This window comes from Podarcis liolepis (genome assembly GCF_965112155.1).
Source record: "Podarcis liolepis genome assembly, chromosome: 6".
In the NCBI taxonomy this organism is placed as follows: domain Eukaryota; kingdom Metazoa; phylum Chordata; class Lepidosauria; order Squamata; family Lacertidae; genus Podarcis; species Podarcis liolepis.
Genome location: NC_139559.1, coordinates 70,746,814 through 70,770,662, shown reverse-complemented (window position 1 = coordinate 70,770,662; position 23,849 = coordinate 70,746,814). Strand labels below are relative to the sequence as shown.

General features: G+C 41.9%; 1 protein-coding gene across 2 annotated transcripts in view; it reads right to left on the bottom strand.

Moving 5' to 3' along the window:
• Positions 1-627: 627 nt before the first annotated feature.
• The window catches only part of HS2ST1 (heparan sulfate 2-O-sulfotransferase 1), an 88,488-nt gene continuing 65,266 nt past the window's right edge, over positions 628-23,849 (bottom strand). The window contains exons 3-7 of one of the 2 annotated variants that reach the window (XM_083511215.1): positions 18,348-18,433; positions 12,606-12,744; positions 11,173-11,270; positions 9,475-9,632; positions 628-7,058 (exon numbers count right to left, since the gene is read on the bottom strand). In XM_083511215.1, the coding sequence (XP_083367341.1) occupies positions 6,832-7,058; positions 9,475-9,632; positions 11,173-11,270; positions 12,606-12,744; positions 18,348-18,433 (708 nt within the window). In that variant the 3' untranslated portion in view covers positions 628-6,831. Of the gene's footprint in view, positions 7,059-9,474; positions 9,633-11,172; positions 11,271-12,599; positions 12,745-18,347; positions 18,434-23,849 lie in introns of both variants that reach the window. The other variant, XM_083511214.1, reaches the window with a different exon arrangement.

Below are 23,849 nucleotides of genomic sequence, written 5' to 3'. Positions count from 1 at the left end.
CGTTTTCTCAGTTGGCCGAAGATGCTGACACAGAACGGTCGTGTTTTCTTTGTTCTGTTATACGCTAAATAAAGTCTGTAAAATATGCTCTTCTGCGGTGCAAGCTTTTGGCTGTGTTTCTGCTGATAAACAGTGTACACCCAGCCCTGGAATGTGGCTAGGAATTTCCAGAGGCTTCGTGTCGCTAACTGCTGGATCTGCCTGTCTACGGGAGGCCGATGGATCGTCCAGAACTCCGGCTTGGGGGCTCATGATGGACACTATCTCCCTGGCAGTTTCCCGCTAACCCAGAAATAGTGCTTCAGGTTAAGAACTTTGCTTCAGGATGAGAACAGAAATCATGCTCTGGCAGCGCAGCAGCAGCGGGAGGCCCCATTAGCTAAAGTGGTGCTTCAGGTTAAGAACAGTTTCAGGTTAAGTACGGACCTCCGGAACAAATTACCACTGTATTTGAGGCTGGTTTGACTGCAGAAATGGGACAACAATAAAGAGAAACCATGCCTGTGATATTTATACTTTTTAAACCCAAATGTGTGCATTTTTGTACAGACTCCCCCCGCCCTGGCAATTTGAATATCTGAGATTTTATTTTCTGGAAGAAGAAAAAAAAGACACTAGACTCTCCACCCCCTTTCCCATTGGGCATTTTATTTTATATATCATTTGCATTAGGTAATCAACTGAAACACTTCAACAACAGAAAGCTCTCAGCAAAGTACAGGGGGGGGGATGAAGCAATTATCTCAAACAGATGTGACAAAACGGTTTTAGATTTGGGAGTATTGCACAACTGAAATCAGCACGTGAAGAGGAAGGAAAACGAGAGAGGGGGCGAGCATCTTCTAACATGGATTGTGGGGGGGGAAAGGCACCATTTAGCTGTGTGTATTAAAAAAATAATGAGGCACAATCCAAGTTCTCAATATTACATTCGACACTGCTTCTGAAATGCTCGAACTAACACAGAAGCTACGGCTTCCATTTTCTAAAATTTCGGTACGAGGGGAAAAACAAGCATCTAAACAGATTTTTGAAAGCAAACCTGCTATTAAAAAAAAAATCTTTACAAGGGTTTCAGTTTATAAATAGGTGCCACGAAAGTTTACATAGCTACATGGTCTTAAAATAGGATATATTCTGGCAGCTGATCGTAGATTACACGCTTTTCCCCCTCAAAATCTCTTTCTGGTCTGATCTCTAGGACTCATAAAATGATCCACCTTTTAAGAGCTAAATTGGCAGTGTGTGAGACAGGCTTTTCAGCATGCTTTCTCTGCAGCATAGTTTAGGCACCATATTTTCTTTATACAAAACACTTCTAATGCCACATGATGTATTCCGCCCCACCCCCTTCCGCTTAAAAAGCCACAACTTGATCTGCTGTTCTGGCTGCAATCCTATGCATACTTACTTGGAAGCAAATCTCACGGAAATCAGTAAGGCTTTGTTGCCAAGGGCATGGATACAGGACCAGAAGGTTTTAAACACAGGCAAATGTTTAGGATGGGAATGACGTGGCAGCTGCCTGTATTCAGAAATGTAAAGTGTCTCGGCAGCAATACAGATTCGGAAATAGACCGCTTTTTCAGAAAGCATCGCTTAAGTCTCTAAGAATATACAGTGTTTGAACAAGTCCGTGAATGAACACATTTGTATATTTTGAAGCACTTGCTCGCAAAAATATTCTATGTATAAAGCTTTGCTTCAGACCACATGGCTCTGCACGTTAAAGTTTTCCAAAAAAGGTACCAATAATTAGAATCTGAAATACTGTTCAGCTCTTCAATTTGCACGCTTTCGTAAGTGAATTTGCAGGTTGCAGATTCTAGAAGAACAAAATTCAGTGAATTCAGGAGGGAGGGAGCATCTCTCATTTGTAAGGAAGAAATGTAGGCTATTTGTCAGATTTCTAATCCACCTTCCAGAGCCTAGCTGTTCATAATTTTTTATACAAAACAAAAACAAAGGGCCCCAAACAATCCTCTAAGAGCAGTAACAAATAAAATTAATGAACCGGCGCATCAAGCACACATGGATTGAAATAAAGTCTTAGAAGTTATTTTAAAAGCCAGTATCAATATGGCCATGCATATATCCCTGGAGAGGGCATTCTGAAGCCAAGAGTCACCACTAACAAGGCCCTGTCTCTGGTACCTGCAATTAAATAATTGTAATGGTGAGCCAGACAGCTGAGCCTCTGAAGCTGATCTTAACACCTTGGTAGGCTCATATGGGTGCAAGCGGTAGTTCGGATATACTACTGGAGTCCAGTTTAAAGGCTGCAAAGGTTAAAAGCTGCGCATTAAACTGGACCCAGAAATGAATAGGATATACTTAGGGTGCCTGACCTGCCAAACCATGACTAAAACAGTTTCACTTGCAGAGTAGACAAACACTCATAGACTAGTGCCACAATGCAACCTCTCCATACTTGTGTCCCAATTCCACAGTGCTTGCATGTATAGATCTCCCATTTAAATTCAACACAGCAAAGCAAGCACACAATTATCCAAGTCTCCCATCCACGTGAATAGTACTGCCCTTTCCTGTATGGATGTGGACTCTCATACAATAATCTGTAATGATCCAATAGCTCAAGAAAATACTATCATAATCAGGAATGTTATGGCAGATATAGAAACCCATCTAGAATTCCAGGTTTCACCAAACATGTATAAACAAGCAAAGAGAAACGAAGTCCCTCGCTACCTAGTGATTTGTCAATGAATTCCGTATTCCAATGTTCCTAACTGTACTTTTCAATGCATGCATCAAAATATTTCAGTGAACTTAAATCTACAGGCAATTGTCACCAGGGATTGTGGGCTACAATTTGAAAAAATATATTTTATTCAATAGCCAATACAAGTTTATTTCTGGTTGACAATTAAACTGGGAAAATAAGTTCCCCATTGGGGGGCAGGGCGGGAATTAGTCACAATAGTCCTGGCATATACTATTGGGCTTGGAAACTCTGGCATACATTTTTCTGGTCAAAACACTCCTCTCCACCCCTTTCCAACATTTTACGTTCAGATCCAAACATTTTAAACAGCTCTCCCCCCATAGTGGTATATTCATGGCTCTGTGTCGAGAAAACAATGGGCAAGATCCATCACCTGTTAATATGCTGTGCAAATTTTTCTATGACAGCAGCCCCTTTATAGGATGCTACTCTGGAGGGCTCCTGACCTTGAGAAGAGCTTTTTCAGGGGGCCGCCTCTTAAAGAGCAGGGAAACTCAAAACAGAAATGATTCCTGATCTCCAATCTCACAACAAACCATGGTTTACAAACAGCCATCAAAATCAGGAGCTGAAAACACGGTTTCAAACTGGTTTGCAAACCTTGCCTGCAGAACAATGTTCCAACAAGCCATCATGGCTTGTCAGCAACACAAAATCACTGTCTGGGTTGGGATGAGGTTTCACACTCTAAACCATGGTTTGGGAGGTTATCCAGGGATTTGCAGGGAAAAGAGGGGAAGAGAAACCATGGCTTGCCTTTGTGTCTGAAGGACCTGCCATGTGTGAGCAGGGCAGCCACTCATACTTGATTACGTTCCAGCCAATTTTATAAGCGCTGCAAATGAGAACGCAATCCATATAACCATGCTAGTGGTAATGGTTAGCTTTGAAACCTTGAGAAACAAGGTTTCAAAGTATTTGGAACTGTCTGAAAAATTGGGTGGAAAGAAACTAAGGAACAGCAGAAAAGTAAACCGTGATAGCTAAGTCCAGAGTATTTTAGTCCTGAGTGAACAAGACCCCCGAGACCTAGGCTCTGAACTTCCTCCCTCTTCCCCCTGAAATTCAGATAATGAACCCCCAAAGCTTCTCCTTGCAGCTGTTGAACCAGAAACTGGATTTTAGTTTTTGCACTTGCAAAGCAGATCTTATACATGCAGAACATAAAAACAGCCATAGGTAAACCATTCCTTTCTAAACTTTTAAATACTGTCCATATGAGCAGACGGTACGAGTCACATTTTCAGTATCTCTTTGCAAAGGGAGTTTTAAAGCGTTTAGATGCCTGCCTTTCACTTTGTAAGCACCTTTATTCGGTGCTCTCCTTAAAAGTAGTTTGCCGCCGCTTCATGAATAAAGTATATATTATGGAAGAGAGCGCAGGGAGGATGCACATTATAAATTTCTGCCAATATTTTCAAAATTGCCTACCTCTCAGTTCTGCAACATCTTACACAACTAGGGAGAAGAACCAAAACGTCATGAGAAATGTTATCTTCCCCAACTAGAGTGGGGCATGGCGATGCCAAACGCAACTCAAGAAATTTCATTTATGACTTAGGGTAACTTAAGCTAAGCCGTCCACAATCGCTCAAGCTTAAGATGAGCACATAGGAAACCAACACTTTCTACTTTTATTATCTACCCGTCAACTATTTTTCGCTTACTACGCTGCCAGTGTGGTCTTAGACATGGTTATTCAGAAGCCCCGCCGGGTTCATTAGCGTTTTACCCTCAGATTACTGTACACTGGACAGCCGGAATATCGAAAATAAACCTTAACTACCAAAGCCGTTTCTACAGGCTGCCTAAATATCTTAACACCTAATTAATATAAATGCACCTCTTGTTTTGAGGACATGTCAACACAGTGGATATAGTATCGGGAATTGTAACCAGCCTACCTCGTGAAGGCTGTACCGCGGCTCTGAAGGGTCCAAATGGCAGCTTTGCTAATTGTTTGCACAATCATACTTTCAGTCAACTTGGTGGCACTATGCTACATCGACCGTGGTTTTTGAGGCACTCAGACTCTCTTCCTAACACGTGAGAATGGAATCAACAGGCCCACTAACATATCAATCAGCCTGGACAATCATGATTCTGGTTGTGCTCTGAGCATCAGCACCTGACGTTGAACACGCTGTTGCAAGTAGCAAATTGGTCTAATGATAGTTTGTTTTGTCTTTGTTTTTTCTGCGTCTCGTTCAGTGGAACCAACATGACTATGAAAACACTCTGGCTCATGGTCATACATTGGGGAAAAATTAACAAAGAACAATACGAATGACTGCTGACTAAAAAGAAGAAACTGCCTAGGAAGGCGGTGCTATTTTTTGTATCTTTAAGAACAAGGCAAAAGGAAGAAGAAGAAGAGCAAATTAAAAGCTTTCCTTAATATACTCATTACCCTTTTGTAACAGGATCCCGTTTTTGGCATCAAAACATTCAGTTTACAGACAGCTAACAACTTTGTGTTCGTATAGCGGACAATTTTGGTAACGTTCTTCTATCAATACATCTATGCTGCACTTTGACATCCTACAGAATATGACGCTCAAAGTCTGGATTTAAATGAACTAAAAAAAAAATCTGCAAACTTTAATATATATATATATATTTTAAAAAAACAAAAACAAAACATAAACCTTCCAGTAAAAACAAATGCAGCTAGGGAATTTGAAGAACTGCAGTTTTTCTAGAATTTTGTTAAAATGGAGCTTCCCAGTATACAACCAACTGCTAAACAACCTCGTGTATAGAAGTTACTATAAGGTGCTAATCATGGCAAATGCACATTTACTGAAGTAACATAAAACAGTGCCCTGAACACATTGACGTCAGTTTCTGTGTATCTCTTTTGGCCAGGCCACAGGCATCCGTTTTCCTTTTCCTTTTAAGCATGATAAAAGGATGCAGATTAAGGAGGGTGTTTCTTTCTCTCCTTTTTTGCAAAGGGGGCTCCTGGACAGACACACTGTGTATTTAAAGTTGTTGAGGTCATTGAAGTGCATTTCAGCGATGTCCAAGAGTTAACTCAAAACTGGAATTTGAATGGCAGGTGGGATGCTTCTACTTCACATACGGCAAAACTGGTGCAAAAATGTGTTAAACTAGTTGTCCATAACCTTTTGGTCCAAATACATAAAATATGCATTATTTACAGCATTTTATTCCTTTTTTTCCAAATGCAATGCTTTAAAACACATTATAAAGCACCTTAGTAAAAATATTCTACAGGTAAAAGTATCTAAATAGGAAACCCCTAACCATACCACAGCTCACTAGTTGAGTCATAATATGGATTCACCAGTAGTTCTTTAAAGTACAAAGAATCTATGGAACAAGGATACAGAATTCACTATTTGTTTTATATTGAAGTGCAGGCAAAAGCCAGCTTCTGAAGAGGTGTTTTCCCAACATTAGTTGGAAGTGCAGAGGATATTAAAGAAACACTGCCTTGGTTTTAGGCGTTCTGACAAGATCACTATGGAATTTGAATTTTCAAACACACTGATGATCAATTTAGCTCTTTAAAATGAAAACCCCACACTGATAAAATATGGGCAAGTCCAGCTGCAGCATTTCTCAGCAGAACATGATTGAACATGATTCATGTGATATGAATTCACAAGAACAAAGCACAGATGTCAGCCGGTTATTAACATTATTCATAAACGTATACAACCCAAATTTCCATGTTGAAGCTAGGGAACCAACAGCTTCCTCTTCCCAGGAGGTTAACTAAAATAAGCTGTTCTATGAATCAAAAAGAGCGGAAAGAGAGGCCTTTCATCTTTATCGTTTCAGCAACATAATTGGTAAGTGGTTAGTTTCTGTAAATGTGTATGTAGGCTTCTGCAGGAGTTGAAGAGCAGCCTTCTTTGAGATTAAACTGAAGTTTATACTTTTGGATTACCAATGTATCTGGTCAGCAGGCATCTTCTTTGAGGAACCCACAATTCATTTTACTGAGCTCAAGGACTGAGGTGCCTCAGTTGGTGCATCAGCAATCTACAAGTTGGGGCTGAAAATAAGAATGTGGCCCAAAGGTTTAGTCCCTAGCCTAAAAAGATGCATCGTCCTTAGTTCGATTTAGGGTAAATCTTTTCATAGAAAAAGTTTTGTGCCAGAATGTACAACTCTCCATCTTTTTCCCGGACGGCGTGTGCTCTGACAAATTGAAACTGCTCCAGTGCAAATTCGTAGAACTCATTCTCCATTTTCCATATTTCAGACTGCTGCAGCTTTGCAATGGTTTCTTTTGTGGGGAGTTTCTTTTCTGTTGTCTTCCTAAGATGAGACTTCTTGCCTAAAAGCAAAACGTAGAAAGTCATAACTTCACTTTGACTCATAGCTTGAATGCTCCCAGAGGAGCAGAAACATAGACCGGGAAAAGTTTGTGTGTCTCTGCGCAGGGTATTCTTTCATCAGCAGGTTGCTAAATGGGTACATAAAGTGACAGAACTTGGGCCAAGATTTATTAAGCCTCCGGGACTGAGAAACTGGAAGCTCTGACATTAAACATGAATGCATTTGCATTAGTGTGCTCTCTCAGCGCACATTCCTCCCGCTGTTTAAAGAGCTTAATTATTAAAACCATAAAGAGGAAGTGTTTGCATTGGGAACTGCATTTCCTCACATCACATCCATTTAAGATATCTGTTTCAATCATGATTAATGCTTCTTTGGAAATTCAGTATGATCAACGATAAAGTTAGTAAAAAAAAATACTTCACAACAACCGGGCAGACAATTTGTTTCACCAAATTCACAGCAACCTCTCACACGATGCCATCAACAATTTTCGTTTAAAGGCAAGGTGGTAAGTGAGTCATCCTGAATATTTGTTGTGGGAATATGCTATTTGCATTCTATGCTGCAATGTGCTATATGCATTATATGCTTACAGTACTAATATACCTCTTCTTGCTATCAAAGCCAGTTCTCAAGGTTCCGACAATGGGGACAGTCAATATATACGGAGGGACTACATGTTTCACCACCCCTGACTACGCTGTCTGGGGGCGATGGAACTGTAGCCCAATAACTCCTGCACATGGGCTACCCTCGAACTACAGCAGAATCCAGAAATAGAGGATCAGGCTTCGTTCTCAATGTCACTTAATCCTTGGGGAGATAGAAAACAGTTCCATTCCTATTCTTCTTTGGCATTAGACGGCGGCCCCAAGAATCTGCATGTCTCTACCAAGGCAAGTTGCAAACCACAATGAGCTTACCGAAGCAGGCTGGTCAGCAGGTTATGCGACGTGAACAAGAGTAGAGTCTTATCGCTAATCATTCAAGTTTTACTTGAATCAATCCGGTCTGATCCCACGTTCTTTGTGGACTTTGCCTATACTGCTCAGCTTCCTTATCAGCCTGGCAGCCCCTCTTCCTTCTTTCCAGCAACTTGCACAACTATTCTCACACTGAATAACTACAGACATTAGGAAGAACCTCCTGGCAGCAAGAGCTGTTTGACTGGAAGCTGGTGGACCCACCTTCCTTGGAGGTTCTGAAACAGAAGTTGGATAGTCATCTGTCAGAGATTCTTTTGTTGTAATTCCTGCACTGCAGGCGGCTGGGCTAGTCAGATGAGCCTTGTGGTCCCTTCCAACTGTACCATTTATGATTCTATGGCCCTGTGACATTGGCTGGTATTTAAAGCCCCATAAGGACCTGGGAGTACAGTTCGTACTGCATATAGCTTCTCACCCACAGGCAGAGAGGAGCCTAGTGGGCAATACAGCTGTGTACTTGATGCAGAGTATCCAAAAGAGGAAACTGGAAACGACACTGGGATTGCACATGTACCAACATGGGTAAGTCAGTCTCTTGAGGCGGGTAGGGGAATGGACTGCTGTTTCAGGAAAATTGCTCATTCATGCCCTAAAGCAGGGGTCCTCAAACTACGGTCCGCAGGCCACATCCAGCCCACCAGGTCCACATCCGGCCCGCCCAGGAACTGCAGAACCCGCGGCCCTCCTCCTTCCCATGGCCCAGATGGCCACAGCCAACAGGAGCTTCCTTCCCTCCAAACCGCTACTATTCCAAGCAGCTGGGTCCAATCCCTTCTGGCTTCTCCTCAGACCACACCCTCCAGCACCTTCCCACTTGGCCGCCCATCAATCCCATTGCGATCCCAGGTTGCCAGGCAAAGCAGGTCCGAATGGGGAGGGACCAGTCCTAGGACCAGCCGGGCCTGGAGCCAAGCTGAGGGGAGCCACTGCCACCAAGGAAGGCCTGTGGAAATGCAAAGGCACAGTGGCCGTCACCAGCACCACAGCCGGGCCTGGGGTGCTGGGTCTCCTGCCAGAGGACACTGAGGGAGGAGCAGCCAGATGCTGCCACCACCACTGCCCAGAGCCTGAGGCAGCACCTATTTTCCTCCCTCTTATTCAGTCACCCTCCTCTCTCTCTCTCTCTCATACCCCCCCCTTGAAATACTTATAAGTTTATGTTGATTAAAACCGTTCTTCATTTTAAACATTGTATTGTTTTTCCTGTTTTTTGTGCACTGCAAATAAAATATGTGCAGTGTGCATAGGAATTCGTTCATATTATATTTCAAACTATAGCCTGGCCCCCAACAGTGTCTGAGGGACAGTGAACTGGCCCCCTGTTTGAAAAGTTTGAGGACCCCTGTCCTAAAGGGTATGTGAAAGAGAAGCTTTGGGGGGAAAGGAGGAAGATGAAAATGGCCTAGCGGGTGGCTATTTAAATACCTGTGCGATATAGTTCTGTAGCACCCCTGAAGAAGCGGGGCAAAGCTGCCTCCAGCAACATAATAAAGTCTTCAAGCTCTTCAGTAACTCCCACTAGGAAATATTCATTAATCAAGTTGTATTTGGCTTGTTCCAAAGCCCATCTGCTTCCCACATTCCTAAAACGATAAAAAGTAATTACAGGAAGGTTTTGATGTCTGCCAAGAATTTTGGTTCCCTTCATTTAGATATTCTCACACCAGGCTAAAAGAATGGCTTAGCTGTTATCTTTGCACAGGCAAGAAAACAAAGTTTCAGCCACACACATTTTTAATTTCCTTTGCTTTTTCCCCCCTGCTCCCCATTTTTTTTGCTCTCTTCATGGCCTAGGTTAGATGTCAAAAGATTTATGGCTCTGATTTCTAACTTTTTGATAACACTAATGCCTTTTTCAAGTATGTTGCATGGTGTTCAGTATGGAAAATTTTTCTGTTATATCAAAGAGTTCAAAAGTATCAATTTTGACATGGCATAAAAGCAGAAACTGAAAGGCATGTTGGAACTTTGCACCAGTCTTCCACAACCGATTGCAGTTTATCTGCATTTTAGCAAGATTGCTCTGTAAGAGGATAAACAAAGAGAGGTTTGCAGAATGGTTGAGAATTCGTATATCTGATACTTTGAAAGCACTTGCTGAAGCCTTGGTCCAAATAATCTGAAGCGACCATATATGCATTTCTCTCCTACATAGAAATACACTGGAGGAGATTTGTCATACATATGCCATCTGACACAGCATATTAAGGATATTATCTCAATTAAAAGTAAATAAATCGGAGCTACTATTTTTTCTCCTACTATTAAGCAAACCGTGTAACAAGGCTTTACCCTAGTTACTGTAATATGACAAATCAACATCTAAACTTCATTTCATGAACACCTTCAGACATTCAAAATGGAATTGAGCACTCAAATTAATCCATGTTTACGTTATAGCAGCCACAAAGTTTATTTCCGCCAGCTAAGAACAATTGGGTTTGAGACCTAAAGGTTGAACATTTATACCGGGTTAGAAACTGATCTTGCTGCTACCAGTGAGCACATCTCCCTAAGCAGAACTTTGCTCAGATGATGCTCCAGTCATTTAAAGGGAGAGGGAAGAGACTTAGGAGACCATCCACAACAGCGGAGGAATGACAGGGTGAGGAGCAAATCAATGCCACTTCTGCCAGTGGGATCGAAAGCTTTCTGTGGATGAAAGAAGCCTTCTATCCACAGAAGGCTAAGTTTAGATCCAAGCCAGGACATTTTAAACCGGGGGGGTTTTAATCAACATATCCAAACACTGACACTGGTGTTTAGAAAGGGGATACAGAGTTCAGTTTGAAAATGGTTGGTAGTTTTCTGTAGCATTCATGGAAATTCAATCAATAATAATGGGGGTATTGTTTTTGTTTGTTACTGTGTTATGTATCTTTGTGTTTTTATTTTGTAAACCACTCTATGATCCTCAGATGATGGGTGGTATAGAAATTTAACAAATAATAATTCAACCATTTTTCAGTTTGATACTTCGGAAGATAACCACAAAGTTCACTTGTTAATCAAATGTGTTCTTTCTCAAAATCTTAACCTCTGCTGCACATTCTGATTTAATAAAATACACTTCACATGGATAATTTATTTAATCTGCAATTTAAAGCAATTCCATCGTCTTACCAGCACTCAGAGCTGTGGCCACAGAAGAACGGAATTTGAAGCCAGAGTTTCTCAGGGGCACAATCTGAGCCTCCAGCTGCTACACATTCATCAAACGTCTGGAACAAAGACAAAAACTCAAGAGTGAGCTATAAATTTCCATCTTAAATATCAAACTTCTTAGTGCAGTTATTTTTCTACATGAACTTGGGCTGCGTTACCTCACAATAGCTTACTAAGAGGCCTGTCACTTTGTGCATCAGTACATGCTGACTCCCAGCTGTGGGCACCGCACAATGAGATAGTGAGGGGTGGCTGACACACACAAAATTCACTGCAGTGTGGCATTTGGTATGCAGCTGCTAGTGCCCCAAAAGCGACAACTGCACTGGTGTGCAGAGCCACAAGCCATTTTGTGGGCGCTGTCAAGATTCGCAATTGGCTCAACACACGGTAACCACAGCAAGAACTGAACAGTGACTCAAAATAGCCCACGATGTGTCATCCATGTGTCCGACTTCAGAAGTTCTTGGATTCTGTTTTATTAACAGCAACCAATTTAAATTCTACTTATATTTGTTCTGCAAAAGCCAGTGTGTCAGAAAACAAGTCATATTGCTGCTACCAAGGGAAATCAAATGCTAGTGTTGAAAAGTCATTCTGAAGACCTATAGACAAATGCTGGCCCAGGGAACAACACTGGGTGGAGAAACTTATCTAACAAGGAGTGACACCACCCTGTGCTCTGTGCCTTCTTATTTGCTCTTTAAAAATAGAAGGCCGGAAAGCTGCGCATGCTCCATTGGTCTAAGACAGTGATGGCCAAACTTGGCCCTCCAGCTGTTTTGGGACTACAACTCCCATCATCCCTAGCTAACAGGACCAGCGGTCAAGGTTGATGGGAACTGTAGTCCCAAAACAGCTGGAGAGCCAAGTTTGGCCATCACTGGTCTAAGACAATGTGGAGCTCCTCGTACAACATTAAACCATATTTCCATAGCTCCCTTTGTCCACAGTAAATGCACATTTCATTGCAATCCTATCTTTACATAATTAATATGGAGTCAACGCAAATCTCTCATGAGTGGCACTTCACTCATGGAATAAGTGCTTCTGGGACCTTCTAATAGGTATGAAGACGGAGACGGTCTTTGATGAGCCCTCCTAAGACCCCTAATAATCTGCTCCAGAGAGTTGAGAGACCATCAAGAATGGTGTGGAAGGTGGTGCAGGAAGGATTAGATTAAAAAATACTAATAATCACACACAAGCAGATGCCTCCATTGGACCAAAGGTTCTTGCATTCATGGAAGACTCCTGTGAGTGGGAACTGTATTTTAGGATTGAGCCTATTGTTCTGGATTAAATTTGCTTTTCAAAATTGCTACGTTTTGAGTTCAGTTATTATCTCCATAATTAAAGCCATGAACAAAGCTGCCAAAATATACTTTTACTTTTTTATCCCCTTGCTTTCTTCTTCGGAGTCCAGGCCTGTAATCATCGCCAAAGCGCAGGAAGTAATAATAGGAAACCAACCGCTCTATAGGATCTCTTATGACATTGATGTATATTGGTTTCTTTTTAACACCAAATCTGAAACAGAAGAGATAAATCCGATTGACAAATCAAAGAGTTTCCTGCATGATGTAAAAGTGCATTTGGGGTCAAAGTTTGTTCCAGACCATTCTATTTTGCCATATTAAGGCAGGTTAGGAGGCGTGCTGGGAAACTCACAATACTACTTTTTCCTGTTTCAAAGGTATTAAAGGGTATAAATGCTTTAGAAAACATTCCAAGAAATCTTATCCCAACAGCATTCCATTGAGGTAAATTTTAAACATACACATTTAATATTTACATATATTCATTCGGTTTATTGTGTCTAACAAGTATTATCAGCAAAAGTCCTATCTGGTACTTCTCCCTCCAACAGATGTGGCCTCTGAAAAATATGCTTTGTAACAAAGAAGATAATGCAGCTGGTGTGACCACAATGACCAGATGGGGGAAATGTAGGAGGACAAGAGAGATACTCAGAAATTGCCCTTGGTTTTCTAAAGTGCTGCTGCACAAAAATGATCATGCTTCGTATGGAATAGTAGATGAAAAAGCAGTTAAATTTTAGCTCAGTGCAACAGATCTGAAATATTCTAGCACTGGCTAAAACTTAGCACTTTGGCAATTAACATGCTTGCCATATTTAAGACATATTTTGCATTGCTATTTTATGAAAACTCAAGTATTAATTATGACAATGACATCATAGTGATCTGTATTGTTGTTGTTAATAATAATAATAATAGTATATTAATAATACCACCAATATGCACCCGACACAGTTTTAGAAGGGACGCAGGTAGCGCTGTGGTCTAAACTACTGAGCCTCTTGGGCTTGCCAATCGCAAGGTCAGCAGTTCAAATTCCAGCAACGGGGTGAGCTCCCATTGCTCTGTCCCAGCTTCTGCCAACCTAGCAGTTTGAAAGCACACCAGTGTGAGTAGATAAATAGGTACCACTGTGGTGGGAAGGTAAACGGCATTTCTGCACGCTCTGGCTTCTGTCACGGTGTTCCATTGAACCAGAAGCAGTTTAGTCATGCTGGCCACATTACCCGGAAAAGCTGTCTGTGGACAAATGCTGGCTCCCTTTCCTGAAGAACGGTAAGCGCCACACCCCATAGTCGCCTTTGACTGGACTTAACTGTCCAGGGCTCCTTTACCTTTACCTTTAGAAGGAACCCAAAGAGAATGTGTTCTATTTATCTGCTGCTCACATTGTGCTTTGACACAGAGCATGTCTCCATGCTAGGCAGGGCAACCTTCGTACACTAATTAGCACTGTGTGGCTTGCAGGCAAAATAAGCATGGTCTGTCGGTTGAACGTACTCTGCACTTCGTACTGAATATTGCTGATTTAGCAGAAAGCAGTTAATCTACTGTATGGTAAGAACTACAAAGATGCTTTTAAACAGCTTTGATGTATACTAGACCAACTGCCTTCCAACGTGCAAAAATAAATCTGTTTAAAGAAATATGAAAATCAATTACATGCCAGGAACAACCATCAAAGCTAGCCTATAAACCTGGACATTCAAAAATAGGGCTGTAAATACAGTTTCGGTGCTTTATTGCGTTAAGGACCAAAAAAGGTGCTTTTAAACTCTTCCCTGTGCATTACCAGAGTTACAACAATGTTAGCAAGGCAACGGACAGAACAAAGGTATCAACTGCAGCTGCTTGGATCTGCCAGCCTTGCTTGTTTTGAGGATGCCGAACCCTTCCCAATCCAGCTCATTAAGGCCAGCCAAGTCCACTGACCAAATAGTAAAATTGTCACATTGGGAAGGGAGGTTCTGTCTTTTGTTGGAGCAGTCTCCACCTATGCCTGAAAAGGCAGTCTTCAGACAGGGATGTGATGACAAGATTTAGAATGGCAACCCAGTCAGATAGGTGGGGAATAAAAAATAGAGCAGGATAGATCTTTCCTTTTTGGTAAAGGTCCCTGAGCACATGATGGCACAGCAACTGCAGGCATGTCCAGATGGAACATCTTTCCTCACTCCACTTGGAAGCAGGTTTCCAACCAGGTTATGTCCCTGCGTTGCTGCCGTTCTTGATTCTGTATGCTGACTGCCATTACTTTTACCACTCTTGTCTTTTTACTGGAATCCGACTCAAGACTTAGAGAGGATGAGGCACCATGTCTTTAGTTTTTCCATTACAAAAGCGAAAAGGGAGATGAGGCCAGGCCTCTGCTGAGCCCACTCCTGCCCTTTCCTCAAGCAGAGGCAAGAGTGATGCATCTGGAAAGGCAGAGCTGCTGTCACCATGATGAGAGGAGGCAAAGCTTACTGCCACCATCATCAGTCATGTCACTTACGATTTAGGCCTGGTGAGAATTTAAGGTCCCCATCCCTAATTTGCGGGTTGCCATCTGATTGGATTTCACTTTGATTCTGATTTGATTTTAGGATGTATTTTAACTGATTGCTTAATTTTATGATAATATGTTATATATTTGACGTTAGAGACTCCGAGGCCAGTTTTGACCGGGGAGGGCAGGGCATAAATAAAAATTATTATTATTATTATTATTATTATTATTATTATTATTATTATTATTATTATTATTATTATTATTCCACCATGGCAGAAGTAAATCAACACATGCCTCACTGCTCATCCATGATGGATTTAGATGGCTAGTTGCCTTCACAAAACTTAAATGGAGTTAAAGCAAGTTGTTCCTTGAGATTTTTTTACTTAAACATTTAGCATAAAGGGGGGACCCCAAATCCGGTCAGAGCCCCTTGGCATTTCGAGATAAACACTTGGAATCCCTGTATGCTATCATCCGCTCATTTGACAAAAGATGGTTCCAAGTACCCAGAGCAATGAATAAATGAATTAAAAGGAATGAAGAATGAGGCAGAATCAATGGGGTTTTTTAAAAATCAAAATAAAATGGTGCATGAATTTTTGTCCTCTACACTTAAGTGAAATTTCTAGACAGCTCCACCACCACTGTCATAAAAGTTTTGAAATTCAGTGTAATTTTATGAGCGCATATACTGAATCAAAGCACTATGCTTTTTTTAAGGAGGATGAATCTTTGCAGAAAGATTTTACACTTCTCTAACGCAATAACGCAACATCACAAGTTACTCTCGCCTATTGCCAAGAGCAAGCACAGCACTCAATTTGTTATTTTAATAATCGAAACCACAAATAGAAGAAAGCAAGCTGTTGCGGGGGGGGGGGAAATAAATCATTTAGGTGAAAGGGTAACAAACAAAAAAAGCCACAAGGATAATGCAACCCTGGAGGAAAATATGCATATGAATGAAATTTGTGAAATTGCTTAGCTGCCTTTCTTGAGGCAAAATGTTTTTTAGACTGAAGTTACAGTACCTACAAAATGTTTTAAGTTTTATTCTATGAATAATGTAGAGGATAGAGTAACACTTACCTAGCTGTTCACAAGGTTATTATTTCATTAGGTATTCAATGCAAGAGGTTTATTAATATAGCATATTGCACTTTCAAATTTGGAGGAAGCAATGCAATTTTATGCTCGGGGATTCTTTTTTGAGACTGAAGTTTGGCAACCATTTCTTTACATGTAGATTTCAGCTGCTGTTGTAACCTTCAGCACTCTCTGTCGGATATTACGTTGCATGCACAAAATATACGGAACATAAAACTTCTGGTGCCCCCACCCTTGTTTTCCACATTTGTCACAGCAAATAAATTAAGATGGATTCCAGATAAAAATGAACAGCTGAAGTCCATCTCGCAGACCTTTCCCTTCATCTTGGTTAAGCAATAGTGCAGCCTTCACTAGCCTGGTGCATATAACTCCATATATCTTGGGCTCCAACTCTCATCAGCCCTAAGCTAGCTTTGCCCATGGTCAGGGAGGATGAGAGCTGTAACCGCAGACATCAGTAGGGTACCAGCCTGGAAAAGGCCATAACACAGAATTAGCCAGTAAAAAGGGTGGGAATGGAAGCGGGGGAATAGTATCATTTTTGACCTCCGCTTGTGATGTTCTCGTAACGAGTTCCCATGATAAGAGCCCATCCGGTTTCACAACCTAGATAATGTGCAAGAGATGCAGGCAGATTCGTTGCTGAGGTCAAACAGGTGGGCAGAACAGAGTGCAAACAATGAAGTCTACAGCTGGGTGGTAGCAATCGTGATGAGCAGCAGTTTGGTGTGCCCGCTTCTGGGCTCGAGAAGGGACTTCTGGTGCTAATTTAGGACTCTGTGTCAAACTGGGCATCGAGGAAGCTCCTGTTCCAGTATGGTTTAAATGGGAGTGAAAGAAATGCACTTCTTTCAGAGAAAGCCTATTCTCTCCCCACCTGACCACACTGCTCAATACGATTCCTGCCATCTCATGTAAGTAGGCATTTATGGAGCCATTTTCTACTAGTCAGATTGGCTACAGCAGGCAATACGAGGCCATAAAACATGATGTTTTTCAAGAGGCAGCAAGTCCGATAGCAGTGAATTCCAACTGCCACAGCCTGTTTGTTAGGGTTGCCATATTCCCAAAAATGAACCCCCACCCCCCAAAAAGCCCAACAGCTTTGTCTTTTCTTTTTTGGATTTTAAAATAATTTTTCTTTAAAGAATCGCCCTAGTTGCCATACATATCTGGATTTTCCAAGGACGTTTTGCCGATTCGGCAAAAATCCACCCTGTCGTCATTTTTGCAGCCCAATCCTCCAATGTTTCCAGGGAAAACCCAGACGTACGGCAGCCCTACTGTTATGAAGTAGGCCTGAAGAGATACTGACTGACTAAACAGAGGGTTTCTTTCCATGTGTTCTGGCGCTACCGTCAAGTACTCTGTGCTACTGAAACACTGCACCACTGAAGGCAGTAAGTTGATTTGCTATTCTAAAGGAAGGCTGAAAGCACAGAGTGGAGTCATTAATAGCCCAATCAAATATTTAAAATAATAATTGCTTCCTTCATTTGCATGGCTGACAAAACTGTTGTTGAATGCATATATCCATTTTTGGCTAGTGTTTCAGATTTGTTATGGGGGTTCTCTTGTATGATATGGTAGAGTCAGCCCAGGGAACAGCAGGCTTTTTAAATTTTATTTTGCAAAGCAACTTCTAATATGAAAGGCTCTACGGGACAGCAGGTGTCACTAGTAAGTTTTGGGAAAGGGGTGGCACCCACAGATAAGTAGCAATTAGAAGACAAAAGAAAATGTGGAGAATCTTAACTACTTAAAGGACTAAAATCACCAAGCGGGAACTGGTTAATTCCTTGATTTGCTGCTCAGCAAGACTGTTCTGAGCTTTATCCCCACACAGTTCTCTACTCCAGTTATATATTTGTGCTTTCAGACAGCACACAGATTTTTTTTTAATTAAGAAAGTATGTTTTCCAAGAGCTTAGTCACCAAAGAACATCAACAGGAAAGGATGGTGCATGTCCAGGAGAAAAAGACTGAAATCAATCTGAATAAGAAGTCAGTGGGGAAGAGAAAAGCTTTACTGAAAATAATAGAGGGGCAGAAAAGAGCATGTTCAGAATGTCATGGTGCAATTTCTGTTCATGACCATTAGAGGGCAGTAAACTCTTAAGTGAATCAGTGCAGTGCTTGAACAACAACAAAATAAGCTGACAAGGACTCAAAATGCTGCAAACAAAATTGTACGTTATGTGGCTTACTTTGCAAAATCCAGGAAGGATATATGTCCATGATAAAACCCTGGCTTCATTTCTTTCCAGGATGTTACATTCTTCACAAATCGTACCTGGGAGGGAAGAAGAAAAGTTTCTTTAATGCTTAGAAGAAAAATTTAAGATCAATGAAACAGGCTAGTATTAAGAGATGCAACTCAGCTAATAGCAAGTGATAACAGTAAATGCGCCACTCGGAAGCATTCTTAACATAGCCATAATGATACTTCATACTGATACAGCATTTTCCAAAAGGGCTCAAAGTGCCTCTCATAGATCCTCTTAGCAATCCTTAAAAGCTGCCATTTTTCTGGGCAGCATGATTACAGGTGAGAGGCTGAGAAAGCAGTGTCTTGTCCTAGGCTACCAAGAACCTCATAGGCGAGCTGGGTTTTTTTTGCTTCCTAGCAAATCTATTAAGATTAAAGTGCAATAATTAATGCAACAGCTCAAGGGGACCCACATACAAAATTCTGTAAATCTGTTTGCTTTCTCTTGAGTGATTTGTTTTAAAAATAAGAGTGCTGAAATCCTCCTCTCCTAATGTCCGTATTCCAGGGCAACTGCACCATAACCTGAGCTAAGTTTATGGGCCTGTTAACTGCAAACCCCAAAATGGTTCAGCTTGCCAAGTAGAGTCTGAAATTTGCAAACATATAAATAGATGTGAGCCGAGGGAGTGTTATCTATTGGCTGATTTCACATAGGAACTCCTCTTGATTCTGCACCCTGAGATTGTTACTGGAAAAGATATCCAGCAATGCATTTCTGGTACTTCCAGCAAATAGGTTACCTGCTTCCCAAGTAGGTCTACCACCTTCCCTTCCTTTTAGCTTTTGAACATATCCCAGGATCCCTTTCACTCATGCCAGTGCCATAATTTGTGTGAAGGCAGACAGATGGACACATGAATGTGAACACACATAACTGCTAAAACAGTGACATGACCAATTTTAGTAAATACCTTTTGGGGGGTGGAGGAGAGATGGTTTATTGGGACAATAAGATGGCTCTCTGCTACAATGCTTGTTGTAAATCACCCTGTGATGTTTGGATAGAGGGTGATATGCAAATTCTAATTCTAATAATAATAATAATATTTCTCTGCCATCCTGATCAAGCCATTCCATTTTATATTCCTTGCCCAGGATTTCCCCCTCTTGGTTTCTCAGCTTTATGGGGCTGTCTTATAGTGCCCACTTTGGTGTTTGTTTTTTTCCTTTTTTTCTGCAGACTTAACCTTGGGGTTAAGTCATGTCTGCTGGTAATTCTCTCTTCTGTGTAGGTGGATGTGGTTTTGGCTACATAAACATGAGCACAGGAAGATTTGAACTGGTGTTAAAAGAAGGAATTATGACATTCAGAAGGTAGCAAAGTGACTCAAATGGCCCAAACCAGATTTGAGTAGTTTAACCAAGTGGAGCAGCCAGAGGGTGTTCGTTTGCCTTTAGAAAAATAGTTGATAAATCTGAATACCACCATCTGTTCGGTTCTTAATACTGCAATTTTAGAAACTGATATACTAAGGCACACACAAAATGAACACACCAGGAAGTATCTCTGTACTGTAACAGATAAAGGCATATGGTCTTAACAATGAAAGCAGAGATGTCCGACTGTACTGATCTCATAACTGATCAAGGAGTCCTATATTCATGGTAACATATAATGGTGCTTTCACATTATAATGAATGCATGGGGTATGTGTAGATACATAAATACATGCATAGAGAGATCATAAATGACAAACACAGAGAAATATATGTCTGTAATGTTTTCTATCTAACTGCGGAATGTACCGTATTTTTCGCCCTATAGAACGCACTGGCCCATAGGACGCACCTAGTTTTCAGGGGGGAAATCAAGGGAAAAAATATGATCCCCCCCCCCTGCAGCTCTGGGAGCAGCGGACAGGCTGCACGCAGCCTGTGCGCTACTCCAAGACCTTCTTCCTGCTTTTGCGAGAGGTGGCGGAATTCCCCCACCTCCCGCAAAAGCCCCCAGGAGCCGCGCGCGACTCCTGCGGGCTTTTCGACCAGGAGGGAGAAGGGACTGAAACGGCCAGTCAGTCCCTTCTCCCTCCTTGGGGAAAAGCCCCCAAGAGTGGTGCACTCTTTAAAGGCTGCGCGGCTCCTACGGGCTTTTCTACGAGGTGGGGGAATTCCCCCACCTCCTAGAAAAGCCAGCAGAAGCCGCCCAGCCCCTTTAAAGAGCGCACGGCTTTTGCCTGCTTTTGCGGGAGGTGGGGGAATTCCCCCATCTCCCGCAAAAGCCCACAGGAGGGAGAAGGGACGGACTCCGCCAGTCAGTCCCTTCTCCCTCCTTGGGGAAAAGCCTGCTTTCTCCCACTGCCAGCCTCAAAGCTGGGTTGTAGAGTAGCGGGAAGGCGTCACACGCCTTCCCGCTGCCCCCCATCCTCTGGGGCTGGCGATGGGGGAAGCGTTGCTTTCTCCCACCGCCAGCCTCCAAGCCGGGTTGGAGAGTAGCAGGAAGGCATCGCGCGCCTTCCCGCTGCCCCCCATCCTCTGGGGCTGGCAATGGGGGAAGCACTGCTTTCCCCCACCGCCAGCCTCAAAGAGCAGACTCTCCTGGCTTCAGCGGAAGCAACGTGAAGCCTCTGGAGGGCAGGCTTCGCGTTGCTATCGCTGAAGCCAAGGAGCCTGCATTCGCCCCATAAGACGCACACACATTTCCCCTTCATTTTTGGAGGGGGAAAAGTGCGTCTTATAGGGCGAAAAATACGGTAATCTGAAGTTAAGCTCTGATGTGCTGCTGTTTCTTCTAGCACTCAACCAGATAGCTTTGGCTACTTGTGCAAAAAGAAAGAAAGAAAAAGACTGAGTACTCCACATAAGCTGAATTTTGCTTTCCCTGGCATTGTCTGTATTGATGTTTACATGAGGCAGCAAGACGGTTTAAAATGGAGAGTACTTCCAACTGCAGGATGCTGATATCTCTCCCTCAAATAGCAAACGCAAGCGACAACAGCCAGCAGCCACGTGGTCGAAACAAGGAGCAGCTATCAGTCTACTAAGGTGGAACTTGAGGTTTACAGAAGTCCAAATACACGCATACACATGAACCTAAGAGAGAGTGAAAAGCCCTGCAGAAGTAGGCAGGCTCACTAACCACTATCAGAAGAGAAATGGCATGGGAAGGAGATGGAAGAGGAGATTTAGGTGACTAAATGCTGCAACATTTTTATAGCATGTCTCATATGTGGTTTTCTGAAGAGGCCAACATTTGCTAGTTATTTAAGTGAGGAGCATATTGGCTTTTGTTAGAATAATGTTCAGTTCACTGTGCTATGCTGTGGGATGGGAACATGGGATATAGTAAACCGTTAATGTATTTCCTTTAATTGTCAAATACAATGATCTAACACTAAGAAAGAGCCTCCAGAGGGACAGCTGCAACAAAACAAGAGCCCGCTCTTAGTTCCCTTTTAATTCAAATAAACTTAATAGATAGACAGATAGATAGATGAAAATAAAATAAGCATTTTATGGTTTGTTAAATTTGTATACAGCCCTTCATCCAAGGACCACAGGCCAGTTTAAAACATACAAACACAAAAATATATACCATAGAAACAAACAAAAACAATATTCCCCCACCCAGTTTAAAAGGCAATAGATTATTTAATTAGCCAAAGCAAAGGCCTGGAAGAAGAGGAATGATTTCACTTGGTGCCTAAATATATGTACTGAAGGTTCCACAGGGCCAAAGAGCACTGCACCCTCTTGAAATGACCGTGAAAATAGGACTGGAACCACCGCAAAGTAGTGCCATATGCACTCCCAAGCTCAGGCAGCTGCTCTAAAAGGATGCCATGGTTGATGGTTATCAAAAGCTGTTGAAAGATCAAGGAGAATTAACAGGGACAGATTTCCTCTTTCTTTCTCCCAGCAGAGGTCATCATACAGGGTGAGCAAAGCAATTTCTGTGCCTAAACTGGGCCTAAACCCTGATCAAAATGGATCTAGAAAATCAGTTTCCCCCAATAGTGCCCTTGTCTGTCATAAGCAGGGTCACCGCAGTGCAGCAGGGGCTCATCCTCAATAGCTGCTCAACACCAACAGACTCTCAAATTGATCTGCAGATCTTAATACTTAGCAGAGTTACGAGGAATCAAATGGTGCCCTAATTCTGAATGAAATAAAAAGGACTGAAACAGTCTTACTGGATAGAAGTTGGTGAAAAATTGCCCTAGCTACTGCCGAAACATGGTATAATGAAGCAAATATTAGGATGACCCAGAAGCACTCTACGATAATAGCCTAGTTGGCTAGGAAATATGAAACCTCTGAAATCAAGTCCCCAGGTTCCATTGGTCACAGATCCTGCCAATTCTGTTGATATTATCTGGATTGACATATGACCAATCGCCAACTGCAGTAAGAGTGGCTACTGCAAATAGGGTGGGTTGTCTTAATCTCCAATCTCCACCCAATTCTGCTCTCCCAGAATCTTCATAAATGCTGGATAAGGGGCTCCAGTGAGGTGAACTGGAATGCAGAAGACATAATTGTTCACTGCCAAATTCTTGACTATCCTACAATCTATTCTAGGGGAAACTGTGTTTTCACATTTTCTGTGGCCATCAGAATGGCAGATTAGTCCAAAATATTTTAGTTGTGGGAACCATCTGCTTGCTCTCTTTGATACCAATATTTTGTCTGTCATCTCACATCCAGAATTATGAATTAACACTTAATTTGTGTTGATAATGCTGCATTTGGTGGCCAAAGCTTTTCATGGAACAGGTCAGCAGTAAGCTAACGGAATGCCCACTAGTAACCAATATATTAAAACTATTCAGGGTCAAATATAGTCTTGTGGATATTTTTGCCATTATTTACGAATATCCACTTTACATATAGTATAGAAAATTGGGGCAATTACTTGGTATTTTAAATTCAAGATAATCCTTGGAATTTAACTAACAAAAGACCAAAATATGTGAGCAAGTTTCTACAGATGTATTTTTCCCCTAGCACTTTTAGAAAAATAACTGAAAAGCTATTTTTGAACTTCTGGTATGTTTAAGCTGTTTATGTTTTAAGCTCAGATGAGCTTCCCGGAATTGAAAGAGAGATCAAATGTACTCTGATGGAGAACAAGAAATCCTGCAAGGAAAAAAGTAGAAAATGAATGGTATAAAGATTTCAGTTTTCTTGGCAGATGGGAACGTCAACAATTCTCTAAAGATCAAAGAAAACAAGCCAGACAAGCCACTATGGGATCAGCAAAACCTGGGAGAGATGCATGCTTTATAGCTACAGAATAAAATGGCTTATCAATTAGCGAGTTCTCTGCAGATATGGTACAGGGCACAGTATAGGGTTTGTATTTAATAAAGCTTTGTTTTGTTAAATCTCTAGGCCTTTGACCACTAAAGGTTTGCCAGCTAACTATCCTCTGGATAACTGGTGGACACTAACTTGGATGCCCTGGAAACTCTTGGGAGTTGAAGGGTGCTGGATATCA